General features: G+C 34.2%; 1 protein-coding gene across 4 annotated transcripts in view; it reads left to right on the plus strand.

Annotated features, from left to right (window-relative positions):
- The window catches only part of LOC149773092 (uncharacterized), a 54,326-nt gene that overhangs the window by 18,767 nt on the left and 19,980 nt on the right, over positions 1–15,579 (plus strand). For 3 of the 4 annotated variants that reach the window (XR_016417498.1, XM_089946908.1, XM_089946909.1), the window contains exons 5-8: positions 508–651; positions 2,194–2,376; positions 4,891–5,000; positions 11,213–11,417. Coding sequence is in view for 3 of the 4 variants with exons in the window: in XM_089946908.1 (XP_089803034.1) it covers positions 508–651; positions 2,194–2,376; positions 4,891–5,000; positions 11,213–11,417 (642 nt within the window). In the remaining variant the exon portion in view is untranslated. The remainder of the gene's footprint in view (positions 1–507; positions 652–2,193; positions 2,377–4,890; positions 5,001–11,212; positions 11,418–15,579) is intronic. The other variant, XM_089946910.1, reaches the window with a different exon arrangement.

Consider the following 15,579-nt stretch of genomic DNA (forward strand, 5'->3'; position numbering starts at 1 on the left):
GCACCAAAAATGAGGGTGTGGATGTGTGGATAATAAACCTTGTTGCAAAATTATGTGCTTCTTTGGTTCAATTACCATCTTAAACCAATGCATATTAAACAAGGGATAGACATGTAGTGAAAACATTGAGACTGGAGTTAAGTTATGTTTCATCTTTAATAGCAAATTATGTCAAACTGTAGCTATTATTATCAAGGCTTCGGAAGACCTTGTCCTTGAAGGAAATTAGTGGTATTGTTGGCATTTCCATATATTTTGCATTCATTAATTTTCATATTGTATTAATTTTTGTGGACATAACTTTAAAGACCCAGCAAACAGTGTTCCTTCTGAAGAAACAACTGGGCTCTTACAAACTGAGGAATTTCAGGACTGAAAGAAATATTATTATTTGCAAAACCAGACATATTGATATCCTCAAGAAGGAATTAATTCACAGTCTACAAGCTGAATTTTTTCAGGTCCCAAAGTTAAGGAAAAGTGAAATATGGCTTATGTCTTTTCCAGGTGGCAATGCTGAGGCATCAGATTCAATTTTCAAAATGACAGAAGTTAACCCAATGCTGGACAGATGTTTACTCCGATATGATAGAAAATCTCAAAAGCTTGAGATGCCAGAATTATTTAAAGAAGTTCTCCAGGTCACAGAAGGTATTTATCCTTTTAATGCTGTGAGTTCTCACTCTCTCTATTTCTCTCTCTCTCTGTAGGATAGTGATGACATTTATTATAAACAAAAAGTATTGAAAAGATGCTATTTATTGTAAATAATAATAGAACATTGATATATTTTATTCATTGAGGTATTGAAAAATGTCTGGTTTTTGTTCTTGAATACTTGTTGCTTAAGTTTTAATATTATTCATTCATTATTCACTTTTCTTTCTCATTTTTGTACAAATTATTCTTTCATCTAAATTCAGAATAGACCATACAACATTATTTTATGCTTTCATTATGAGTTCAAAAATACGTAATTTTGTCAACATGAGATGATTAGGATATATGACAGTCTAACAGTGACCAATGCCCAAAATTGAGTGGGAAATAATAAAGCTTACTTTTACGCTTCTGTGGATGCCTTTGGTTTTAAGGAAGACCTTATTTATGAAAGCAAGGAAAGAAAGTACAGCTCTGAAATGGTGTGAAACTTACCTTTATTGTTTTTAGGAATTATGGATCTCTTGATGGTATTTCGTCGAATTGTTTCATTTTCTTGCCAGCTTACACAATCTCTGGGGATCTCTTGTTAAAAAAAAACAATCACAAGTATGAAGATTTTGTATTTAATTTTGTGGAATACTAAACAGAAACTGTTGGTGTTTAAACAATTTCAGAAAAATATGAATAATTTTCTTCAAAGGAGACCATAAAATCACCACTGTTAAAGAACCTGTGCAAATTTGAACGGTATCCTTCGCTAAATATGGAATCTGAGGAATTTTATAATGAGAACAAAAATGAAAAAGAAAGAAACCCGACTCTTTATATTTTGAACAAAATGTCTTATTTCCCATTTGAATAGATAACAATGTAAAAGCCCTGTAACGTGAAAAATCTTTAAATAATTTATTCTTCTTAATTTTATAAGTACATATATTTTTTATAGTAAGAGTAAAAAGTTTCTGAAGTTGATAAAGATATTTGCAAAACTTCACAAACAATTAGCATCATCTTTAGTGGGTGAAAGATCATTTGCATTGTTATCTGTATAGAACAATCAACTGACACAAATATTTAAAAGCTGCATTCCCGCTCAGAATGGTATCACTTAAGATTGTGGCATGACTTTGTGGCTCATGCAATCAAGAATAAAGAAAATATTTAGCAAAATTATCCACCATAGTCAAGAAAAATATGTGGAATGTGAGAACCCATATTGCTGGGAAAATGAGAAAACATGTAAATGAGCTATGGTGATTTCTAGTACATTCTTTGCCATGCGATCTCATCACAATGTAAACAAATCAGCAAGAAGGTCACCGAATCACAAAATGCATGTAGGCAATTCAGAAATCAACTTTGTTGCTGTTATCATAGAGTCATCACTTATAACCGATACAGTTATGAAGTCAAAGTCAACAGATAAGCTAGGCTTTCGTCTTTATGTGTAATGCAGTCTTTTTATTTTCTTGGTTTATCTTGTATTCTGATTTGATATTTCTTTATAATCCATTTTTACCATGCATGTAGGTCAGAAGACTGATGACAGATTGGAATGTGTACAGGCCATTGGCAAACGACTTCAGGAAATTGGAATTCAGTTAGGAGTAGAGGAACTTGAAAAGGTCATAAAAGCCCCACAAAGAATGGAAGAGATTGTTCACCAAATAATTCATGGCACCCAACCAGAGTCTGAGGAAGAGCTTCCCAAAGGCAAGTATATGGATTAGGGCTGGGACTGACTGACAGCTTTATAAGTTGGTTGTCAGTTGACAATTTTATTATTGATGGAAAATAATTATTTAAGATTGTCCACAAAACATTTTAAATAATAGATGAAGATGGTAGACCTCTGGTCCATTTCTTTTGTGCATACATTGAATAAAGGTAAGAATCAAGAGTGATATGTATTTCACCCAGATTAAATTATATGCAACAAGTACCATGAAAATTATAATTTAGGCACTCAGATTTGACAGTTTCTGGTCACACCAAAATTTTAAAAAATTAAATGTAACAAAATGAATTGAGTGATACATTTCCAATTTTCTGCTCAAGATGACTCTTTAAATAGCCTTTTTATGTTAATTCTATCTTTAAAGCATAGCTGATTTTCATGTAAAATGTGGCTTTGTTAGGAGAAAACTGACAAGAATTTTATCTGTTGATTTACCAACAATTCTGATGATTTTTGTTTGAAAACCTGTTACATTATCTATCTTTGAAAACCTGCTACATTATCTATCTTTGAAAACCTGTTACATTATCTATCTTTGAAAACCTGTTACATTAACTACCTTTGAAAACCTGTTACGTTATCTATCTTTGAAAACCTGTTACATCAACTACCTTTGAAAACCTGTTACATCAACTACCTTTGAAAACCTGTTACATTATCTATCTTTGAAAGCCTTTTCATCAAGAGCATATTCAGTAACATTTCACTTCAAATGAATAAACAAGTTTGTCAGCTGCCACAGTTGTAGAATTTCTCATCACTGCAGATCAGTCTGAACACTTTGTGGGTTTCCAAACAAATCCTTATTGGAGATATTTTTATGGAGTGAAGAATGTAACAAAATGATAAAATCACCAGAAAATGGCTGAGAGCTCAGTCACACCTTAAAATATGGTAGGCAATAGAACCATGGGAGTTATTTGCACAAGTTCAGTAAAAGAAGGAATTCTAGTTCTCATGCTTGAAAAAAGAAACTTAGGAATGTTTCAACAAAGAATCTTAGTTAAGTCAACTGAAATGAATGCTACAGTGAGTGATATGCACAGGATATCATTTGGTATGCAGGGTACAGGTGTATACTGGCTACTGTAGTATTTCCAGTGTGTGTTTCCATTAATCTTTGGCAGACCATCCGGAGTATGTTCAGTTGTTGTGATTAATACACCAGTTGCGGACAAATAAAACTTTGGTTATTAAGGTTCATAACAATGAGCTGGAAATATATTTCCAGCTTCTTTTCCTGAATGGTTGAACCAGTTTTGAACAAACTTGTTAGAAATGTTTCTTAGTTTGTGCACTGTTAGATTGTTTACCAGAGTGTCTCTGCTGGAAATGTTATAGCTTCCTTAGCAACCATGCAAAGAACCTATTTTCAGCTTTTTTTTCTTCTAGTATTACTGAGTCAGTTTTAATTAAACTTGAGGAATGATTCTTAAGATATGTTTTGCCACCTTATGTATAAAATGACCCCCATAGCATTCATGATTGGCTTCCATAGCAACTAGGTAGAAACCTGTTTTTGACTCCTTCAGAACATTTGAGTAAACTTTTGTACAAATATACCTGTCATAACACACCGTGTCACACAAAAATTATGATTTTAGATTCCCAAACCACCAAACATGGTCATATTTCGAAAAACACTATTTTCAGGAATCTTAGTCCCAAAGTTTTTTCAACAACAAAAAACCCCTATATTTCTTGACTGTCACAATACACTGTACATGCCTGTCATGACTCACAATACACTGTACATGCCTGTCATCTTTAGTATGTATGAATAGTAAACAACCCTGCTCAGACCTCAGCTAAATCTATCTTTGAGGCATACAACTGATATGGAGGCAAATAAGAAAGTAAGGCAGTTAGAGATAAATAACCACCTTTCAGAGATTTCTGACAATAGCTAGGTGATGTCTTCTGTCAGATTCTGCTGTGGAAGAGTCCATTGAGCTAATTTGCATAGGTAAGGCACACAAAGTAGAAAGGGACTTCCATTTATAGTAATAAACACACAAATGTATAAGACTGAGGCCCAAAAAGTTTAAATATAGTGTTTTATGGAACTTGTTTGTTTAAGCATATGTAACTAATCACATCTCACTCCTGGGTGAAAAAAGACTTTTTCTGTTAATTTTAGTTACATAAAAACCAAATTTTCAATCATCCAAGGTCCATTGTAGGATGCATGCTTGCAGGATTAGTGCAGATTTCTTAAAGAAAACCCAGCAAATATCAACAAAGTTAGAAAATCATGCAGTGTGTTTTAAGCCTTATTTTACTTCTTCAAAAACATCCCTGCTGTATTTAGAAATTATACCCTCTTTATGAAATGGAGGGAGAAATTTTTTCCCCAGTAAATTTTCAGTTCTATAATAGATCCTTTACCAGCTACAAAACAGACATTATGCATACAGTTTTAGTAGTTTTCTGTTCTCAAAGAGAGCAAATCAGTATTAGAATTCAAGTGTAGGTTTTTCTTCAAATAGATTTGAAAAAAGATGATTCAAAGAAGAAATTCACTGGATATTCAGAAGATTCCATTTTACACCCCAGACAAGACGCTTGTTCATCAGTTGAATGCCAGTTGCCAAAACAGGTTAGCATGTATATTAACAAGTATAATGATTAATTTTCCCTTTATCTTCTTTTTTTAAAGAAAAGGGACAGACTGTATGGTTCTTCCTGTCACTGGACATATGCATAACTTTTGCAGTATTATGTAAATTCTTTAACACATTTAAAAGTTGAGACTTCATCCTCATAATATGATACAATTTCAGGTACAATTGCTTAGCAGTTCCTGCATGTGGATTGATGATGTCTGTCTGTCCATCCGTCTAGCTGCGTCAAAGCATTGAGGTTCTGGTTGGCATTTATGTTAGTCTCTCAGACAGTATTACTTATAGAGTCACATGATTTGGTATATAAATGTTTCATGAGGAGTGCTGCAGCCTTCACTGAAAACTAGGCTACTGTGACCAGAATTTTACAGTTAATGTCAAACCAGCCATATCTTCATTGATGATTTTTGCATCCTGATGTATTGTGTTGGCTTATAATGGACCTTATGATTCTAATCGAGATGCAGTATTGATGGCCTAGAATAGTACTAAAAGCTATAAACTTGGGATTTGATAAACTAAAGGCTTTTTCTTGTAATTTCATTCAGCTAGACACTTATGTGGCCTAATGAGATCTCTTTAATTGAGGCTTTAGTAATAAAGTAAGTTTTTCATACAATTCCAAAATGAGGCTTTCTCTCCTTAATTGGACAAATGATATTGGCTGATGAGATGAGGTGATGTTTTATATTATTGAGATGATAAGATGACCTGAAATTTCAGATACACGTGGACATTTCACTGGATGATTGTGACATACCTCCTGTATCATAATTTTCATGGGATGATTGTGACATACCTCCTGTATCAGCACTTTCATTGGATGATTGTGACATACTCCTGTATCAGCACTGTCATTGGATGATTGTGACATACCTACTGTATCAGCACTGTCATTGGATGATTAACATACCTCCTGTATTAGCATCTATTTTTAAAATAGTATTAGAATTTATAATCTTTAAAGCTTTTTTCAGTTTTAATAAGCGCACATTATACCTTTCATACTGTTCATGTACAGGTGCAATGGACTCATACTTTTCATAATGGACTGTAATCTGTGAAGCTTTCAATATAATTTACACGTTGAATGAGATATTGCACAGAATGTCTTGATACAAATTCATAGATGGAGAGAGGTGTCTTTATAGTTTCATTTCTGTAGAGTTTCACCTAAGCTTCTATTGATAACAGATTAATAGAATATTTTACCAGACAGTTGGCAAAGATCTCAAAAAGCCACACAATGGTTGAACAATATTAGTACATTGGCCAGTAGTTTTCATAACTGTTGATCAATATGACAAGAATAGATGTAATAGGACACATCAATGATGATTGTCTGTGCAGGCTAACTATGGAAACATTACCATCCTGTGAAATGTAATGTGTTGGCATATCGATATGTGAACTTCCATTATTTTAATGAAGTACTGATATAAAGTAGAAACAAGGTCCATAAGAACATTCGTACAGTTTGGCCATCTCCTCTAGGTATAAATTATAGACTGGTTCTAACTCCAGTATGTTTAATATACGTTAGAACATAGCCTAATTTTGCAACCAATAACATGACTTTGTTTGTCTGATTAAGTACCATGCTGAATTGTTAAAACTCTCCAGTTAATGTTACAACATATTGGCTAGCAGCTTTGCTCATTATGACACTCAATTCAAAAATTAGGTCTCAAGAAATAGATAATCCATTGTAGTGTATCAAAAGTAAAATCCTAGGTCAGGGGACCAAACCATAACTTGGGTTATTTTCTAAGTCAGTTCATATTAAATTAATTTTAATGCCTGAAAATGGGTAAACTTGAAATTGCATACCCCATCTTGTATCAGTTTCACTTAATCTATACAAACCAATGGGTCATAACCAGTCTGTCATCTGTGACTGGGGATGAAAACCATGTTTTATGAAAGAATGTCACTTACATAATTCTGTTGACATTTGAGGATATTTGTGTTTCAGTAACATTAAATTTTGGAATCATTGTTTTTGCTCTAATGGCAATAGACCAGAAAAACTTATGGGATTGCCTGTCATCATTGTCCTCTGACATTCTTCTCTCCATTAGCACAAGTTTGTTTTGACTACTTCTTTTAAACTACATGTAGAATTCCATGAAAACTCTATAGATGCATTCATCCCATTGTCCAGTTGGTCCTTAATGAAAATGATGTTACTTAGACATCCAGTATGGCTGCCACAGCAGCCATCTTGAAACCTTGTTATTGCTACTCCACCTGAGCAGATGGTCATATCAACAGGATTTTTTTACTATAAGAACATGTTATCCTATCTTGTTCATATACAAAAGTGGTGCCATTGGACATCCCACAGAAGTCATCAAAAATTTATTGTTATTGTTACTCTTGAACAATATGGGGTTTTCACTGAGTTTCTTATGATGTCTAGTTAGTCCTAAATAAAAATGATGCTGGTCTGATGATATGGCCACCACAGTAGCAAGATTGAAAATGTTATTGCCATTCTCCCTGAATGGAAAACCATGTAAATATGGGGTTTTCAGTGGAAGACTTTTAATAGTGACAATTAGTCTTAGACAGAAATTTTCCTAATGTGATATCCAATAGTGGCCATCTTGAGAATATTATTGCCATTCTCCCTGAATGGAAAACCACGTGAATATGGGGTTTTCACTGGAAAACTTTTAATAGTGACAATTAGTCTTAGAAATTTTCCTAATATGATATCCAGTAGTGGCCATCTTGAGAATATTATTGCCATGTGTCAAAGTTGCAAAGTTATATCAACATTAGGTTTTCACCAAAGACTGCTTATGTTGTCTACTTGGTACTGCTTGACAATGATGCCAGTCTGATGTCCATGATTTCCAGTATGGCCACTGTGGCAGCCATCTTGAATTATTTTTATTGTAACTTATCCAAAATAGAAACTCATAATTACCTGGGCATTTTGTTAAAAATAATATGATATTTGGTTGACCCTGGATTATACTGTGCTGATATTACCTTTAATATGTTGCCACATTGAAGATATTGAAATCTTTTAACTAATTTCCCTGAATGTATGGTCATATCAACATAGGGTTTTCACTAAAGTCTTCCAGTTGTGTCTAATTTGCACTCATTGAAAATGGTGGCAAATCTTATATTCACTATGGCTGTCATGCTACACTCAGCAGTTGCAAAGAAGAAATGTTATTATCTTGAATTCCTGGAAATTCTTTTGGGACATTGCATCAGTTCCTTTGAGGGACACCTATAAGGTGTTGTGTTCTGCATTATCTGTTTGCAGAGTAGTTCAGGATGATGTGGAACAGTCATGCCAGAAAACAGGCTTGAGAATGGCATATTCAATATTAGAAAATTGTGTTGTTCTTGACAGTCTAAATACAGCAATGTAGAGAAAGCTCATGGTCATGCCTTTTGTTTTAACCCTTTACCTCATGCAAGCGTCTTTGGACGCCTCTACTCCATTTGCATGGAAGCACCTTTTGACACCTCTACTCCATTCGCATGGAAGCACCTTTTGACGCCTCTACTCCAGTCGCATGGAAGCACCATTTGATGCCTCTACTCCAGTTGCATGGAAGCGCCTTTTGACGCCTGCTGTAAACATCAGTCATTTTGAGCTGGTTTTCGTAGCGCCACCTTTGGAAGAAAAAACCTATTAGATACTACATTCAATTCTGTGAATGACAATTACATCAGATCACGTGGTCACTATTTATGCACTGGTCGATATCTGCTATTTAAAGTAACTGGGTCATAATCTCAACTCTCCAAAATTGGTGGATCGTGGATTTCATTCAGTACTTATGAGTTCTCTCAAGATTTTAAAGCACTTAAAAAATTCTTCCATGAAAAATAATTACACAGCTATAACAATCGGACTTTACACTTAAATTTTTCAACATACAATAGATGTGTACCAATAATGTAAAATGGTTAAATTGCTATTAAATGTAACATACACTACATTGCTTAACAGTTCACAGGCAGGCCTATGCATATGCGGTCGGCTAGGTAACAGGTGTTCTATTTATAGCGCTGCACTTTGTCACTATGCTCTATGAGGTAAAGGGTTAACATGAATGTAGGAAAAGCTCATTGTTTTAACACGAGTCTTGATATAATACATTTGTGGTGTGGATCCTGAATATTTACAACATTTTCAAAAATTTGATGTTTGAATGACTAGAAAGTTGTATTGCTAAAATTATTAAGAGTTGCTGTCTGTTTTGTTTTCCATATTTTTTAAATTATGGATTTACTCTGCTCCAGTGGCCTAAGTGGTTAGAACATCTGCTATGGATGTGGAGGTCATGGGTTCGATCCCCCTGCTAAGTCATACGAAAGACTTATAAAATTTTTACTAGCAGCTGCTGTCTTGCTTGTCATTCAGCATTACGAGGTTGGTGTTAGGACTGGTCAGCATGGTGTCACCATGTCTACAGCATGATGCCCCTGTTCTAGACATCACTATAAACTGTCACACTGCAGATGTCATAGCGATATAACTGAAAAATTGTCAAAGCTATGTTAAAATTGAAAATCACAGACACACATAATAGACTTACTAATTTAGATGTAATGCCATGGCATTGCGATCACATACACACTGTAACTATTGATGCTATTCAGTCATTAATTTTCTTATACATGCAGTGTTCATTCCAGACTGCTCCTTTGCACCAATGACCCTTATTGGTCATATACCAGAAGAGCTTATGGGATGGTCTGTTTACAGACACATTCATCCCATGGCCTAGTTGGTCTTAGTTGAATACATTGCTGCTTATTCATTCAATATGGCGGTCAACTTGTAAATTGTTAATGCTACTCCAGGGTCGATGGTCATATCAACTGAAAGACTTCCTACAATGTCTGGTTGGTCCCAAAAGACTTCCTACGATGTCTTTTGGTCCCAAAAGAAAATGTTGATCATCTGATATACTGGTACAATATGGCAGCCATGGCAGTCATCTTAAAAATCTTGTTATTGCTACTTAACCTGAACATACCTGAAAAATATTGATAAAGTTATAAATGCCAAGGTATAATTTACCTAGGTATAAAAACAACCTGACATCATTATTTTAGTAGTCAAGGAAACTGTAGAAAACCATTCTGTACTCTGATTCAGTAATGGTTAAATCAACCATATAGAGCATAATAATGGAAATTATTAAATTGACGATGTTAGTACCTGTAATAATTAGCCAATATATACAGTGTATTTTATATTTCATGAATAAAGAAGATGCAGGTAAGGGTATTTGTGACCCTTTTTTTGGGTAAGTGATCCACGTTTTGAGCTATTAGTGGCCTTTCTACCCCATTTTTTCATTTCTGGAATGAACACTGTACGTGTCTGTATCAGTGCTTGCTTTCCTGGAAATATTATTTTTTAATAAATATGCAGTCTCAGTATTCAAAGTATTTCTTGCTTAAGTGGATGAAATTTATTTTGACAACTGCATTACTGAAGCCTATAATTTTGCACCTTGTACCATCCCACTGTCTTGCATGCAAGTCTATTTAGACATGCTTTTACCATCCCACTGTCTTGCATGCAAGTCTATTTAGACATGCTTGTACCATCCCACTGTCTTGCATGCAAGTCTATTTAGACATGCTTGTACCATCCCACTGTCTTGCATGCAAGTCTATTTAGACATGCTTGTAACATCCCACTGTCTTGCATGCAAGTCTATTTAGACATGCTTGTACCATCCCACTGTCTTGCATGCAAGTCTATTTAGACATGCTTGTACCATCCCACTGTCTTGCATGCAAGTCGGTTTAGACATGCTTGTACCATCCCACTGTCTTGCATGCAAGTCTATTTAGACATGCTTGTACCATCCCACTGTCTTGCATGCAAGTCTATTTAGACATGCTTGTAACATTTTCTTAGTTTAACTGATTTGTTTCAATATTACAAGATACGTTACATTACATGACACTGTGTGGACCCAGAGCATAATGTTATAGCAACATTTCCAAGTACAATAATCCACTTCAAGAATTTTGATTTCCATGATTTTTAAATATATACTAACATTCTGCAAATCAAAGTCTGTCATCAGTATGATGTTATGGTTATCAGCATTAAGATGAAAAAGATTTGTGAGAAAATGTTCTGAGGTTATCATGAATAATATCATTAAATATGGCAATCTTTCATCCACAGGATGTTGATAAAGACTGTGGAGCTTCCTCCAAGAAAGGGACCACACATGGTAAAATGCTGGTAGAGCAGCCACAAAATTGTCTAGTGCCAGGTCAACTGTTTGAACATGTTTTAAGGGCTAATCTCAATGCAAAGCATCCTGACTGGCCAATTAGTATGACACATTCACCACAGTCAATGGCCCATGCAGGATTAGTCTATCAGGGTAATTTGCATTTTGTTTAGATCAATTTATATAAGATAAGATAAGAATTCTTTATTTCAGACTACTTAGTCCATTCATCTAAATTAAAATATAGATATAAAGTAAAAACATTGTAAACATAAAAGGTAAAATATCTTATGTACAAGTACACAGACACATCTACAACAATGGACTGTGTACTGCATTGTTAAGAATGAAAATCAATAGCACATTTATAGAATAATTTGTTCCATCTACTAATAATATGAAATTTAAATGAATGTCATAGTTCCACAGAGATTTCAAGATACAGTTCTTACTATTAGATATTCTTGGCATTATTGAGAACACAGTCACTGTCTCATTACTTTATCAAAACTGAATAGGCTATAATTTACAAACATGTTGGAGGCACTGTTCCATTGAAAGGCCTAATAGAAAACAAGATTAGTATTATAACCAATAACTAGTTTTCTTGTCATACATTCACTACAGGTTGTCCACAAAGGAACACAGTACATTGTGCAGCAATAAGATTTGAATAATCTAATTTTGATATTCAATGAACAATTCTTAAATTTATGTGGAAGTATCTTAGAGTACACAATATTCTGTAATGTCTCATCATATCTTCATCATCTAGCCGATTGGATTTTAAAATATGAACCAACTACGTATAACTCTTGACATACATAAGAGCATGGCCATTAAGATGTACGGAGGGAGTAGATGGCAATTTGAAAGAAGTTGAGTGAAAGACCATGCATACTGATTTTTGTATTATAGATGATGTCATTCTGTATTGCGTATTGTTCACATATCTTTAATAATTTCTTTAAACCTGTGATAGAAGGACTTATCAGTGTCATATCATCGGCAAAACTAAGATTGTTAAGAAATGACACATTTGGTGGCAGACATAGTACAGGGTGACACTAACCCAGTTTACGATTTAACTCTTCTAAATTATATAACAGTGGGGAGAAAGATCACTTCTCTGCTTCACCCCATTGGTTACATGGAAAGAGCTGGATGTTACACTTCCCCAGTGCACATTATAGTACAACTGTTTACAATACCAGTAAATTAAAGCATGAACTATGTAGATGGGTATTTGAATATCAAGCAACTTTTTAAGAGTGTCCAATGATTGGCCCTATCAAATGCCTTACTAGCATCTAAAAAGCATGCAAACACTGGGCTGCCATGTTCGTCATAATAGTTGACAATTTCCTTAACTCTTTAACTACTGGTGCCAGTGTAAAGCTCACTACTGTGCCTGGCTATACCTAGATGCTGGGATAACTACTGCAGCCTACTGTATCTGATTTGTGGCCTGGCTATACCTAGATGCTGGGATAACTACTGCAGCCTGCTGTATCTGATTTGTGGCCTGGCTATACCTAGATGCTGGGATAACTACTGCAGCTTACTGTATCTGATTTGTGGGATGACTACCAGAGCCTAATGCTGCTGCAGCCAAATGATAACCTTTTAGCTGATGATGTGGGGATATGGGCTGATTGTTTCAGTTTTTTCTGTATAATAAACGGATTTATAGACTAAAACCATGCATAAATAAATGCTATAACTACCTTATGTATGTTTGATTCCTGTATCCTTCTAACATCCACAATATTGATATAAAATTTATGAATATACAACACAAAACAGTTTGTAAACCCTACAATTTATATGTCAGTCTTTTATAGGAAGCTATTGGTCAAATATCTACATGTAATTAAAAAAGTATGAATAACTAGTCACTATGTTCTATTGTTAACCAAGTATTTCCTCATGGTATCTAATGAAACAGTTGTGTTTTTTGTCAAATTCATCTTCCGAAAACCCTGAGAATTTGGAACCCGAATCATTTTCGTAAGCAGACACCATTGTTACCACTGTAAACTTCAAGTACATGTATTAACAAAATGGTGCTATAACATTGCAAAAAATCCCCGGATTTAGTAAGAACAATCATTTGTTAACTCTATTTGATTGGTTAAATGTTCTTTTCCCTCCAGGTATTGCCCAATAAGACCAATTGTAACATGAACATACAGTGCAGACCTATCTGTCATGGGGGTACAAAATGCAAAACAACACCTGTATACGTACCGGCCACCAGGACCAGTACAGTTCGGTTTTTTGTCAGCAGTAAGGTCTGACCAGTTGATGTTATATTTCATGTTTAAGAGTTCACTGGGGCAATAATCAAATCTAGGAAGTAGATCAGCATTGATAGTCATTAAAGTAGGACGATGGTCTGACCCTACTAATGTGTGCATTATTCACATATCACTTATAGTGGAATGAGCAGATTGTGTAGAGACACAACGATTCAACCAAGAGACTATATTGTGGGAGTCACCGAGATAAGTACAATTTCTTGTGTGGTCCACTACTAGTTTTAAGACCGATATGATGTAACCATATTCAGCACAAAATGTATTTTGATTCTGCAGTAAGTTCCACCACCACACACAAACACACACATACACAAACACACACACATACACATGCACAAACACACACACACATATCTTATCTATCTGCTGGAAAATTGTAAAGAAGAATAAAATGTTAGAAAAAGAAATATATCACCTGCAAACACAAAGTGATGACTAAAAAAAGACACAGACTTTTTACACACTGAATTAGAAAAATGGCAATATTTATTTTTTAAATTGAGGAAAGAGATATAATCATATGACTACATTCATATAGACATATACAGAACATGCAAAATTCTATATTTTGCTAAAATTATTAATTGTAGTCAAACTTACCTTGGCAGCTTATTGAGTTTTGCTTAATTATGTGAAATTCTCAGTGAAAAATGAAGGTTGCTCTTAAATGATATAATAGATATGTTAGATTGTTAGTATTCTATGTATTGACTGCTAGTTTCTTTTGGCTTTGCCAGTCCTTAGATACATTGGTGGATTTGAGGAAATAATTAAATGGTAAACGAAAAAGATCCATCTGTAGTACCTTTGAGTTGTATTGGATTGGTTTGTTTGTGGGTTATCTCAATGTGCTTTGCTTTAAAAATAGATAATTTTGTACCATTCAGTGTACACGTTTATGTCCAAAGTTTGTTTGGCAGCATGATCTTCATCTTCTTTTCTTCCTTTTTATAGTAATCTAATATAGTTCATTATTTTTTAAATTCTAAAAAACTTCATTTTTTTGCCATGTTTAGTAAATAAATGGTAGATAAAAATTACAATTTAAAGTTGATATTTTTCAAGCACAAAGAGTTAATACTTCCAGGGTGTATTTCTGAGATACTAAAAAAATGATAAATGCTGTGAAATGCATTATTTATCTTTCTACTTTATATTCTTGTAAAAACATCATAATCTTTATGGCTTATAGTAGAATAAATAATGAATGAGTATTGTAGATATCTGCCTCAAACATTTTTCACTTAGAGGTCTCCACAAAGTTGACATAATCTATACATTTTATTTAGATGTCTGACTACAAAGTTGACACCTTCTAAACATTTTCATTAGGTATTTCTACAAAGTTGACACCTAAAGATTTTTTCTTTGAATACGTTACCCATTCATAATATCTTAAGAGTGATCTCTCCTTACATGTAAGATATGGCGGCACAGTGTGAGAATATCCCAGTTATTACTTGTGCTCATGCCAAGAAGCACGCTTTCATCATGAGAGACCTTGCAAAAGCCAAGAAGCTACATGGAAGATATACCACTATAAATTGGAGGAGAGTTTTACTTCTAAGGAAAGGGTCCAACTTGATTCCTCTTACAGAATCAGACATGGTTTTTCTCCATTTTAAAGTGGAATTCCACTTTTCTCCTGACTTGAATCAGATATTTTCTTGATATAGTCTGTTTTTTTATATCATCTCTGATCCAGTTTTTCAAAAATGGTCTGTTCAGTCTGATTCTGCAACAACCCTTGTAAATCATTCATTCCATATATTAGTTAGCACATGACTCTCATAAAGACTATTCCGATTGGTCAACTTGGTTTAAATTCATCCAGTGAATCTTTGTGTAATGGAAACTGATGGCAATGGAAAGAAAAAGCATGCTTGCAAAACATGGTGTCCTGAGTTGTTGAGAGAGACCATGACACAAAAAGTTTAGGTAAAACAGGTTTAAAAGACATATGGGGCGAAAAGTTGATGGAAATTTGTTTCATC

This window comes from Sinohyriopsis cumingii, unplaced genomic scaffold (assembly GCF_028554795.1).
Source record: "Sinohyriopsis cumingii isolate HCF-2022 unplaced genomic scaffold, ASM2855479v2 utg000913l, whole genome shotgun sequence".
Lineage (NCBI taxonomy): Eukaryota > Metazoa > Mollusca > Bivalvia > Unionida > Unionidae > Sinohyriopsis > Sinohyriopsis cumingii.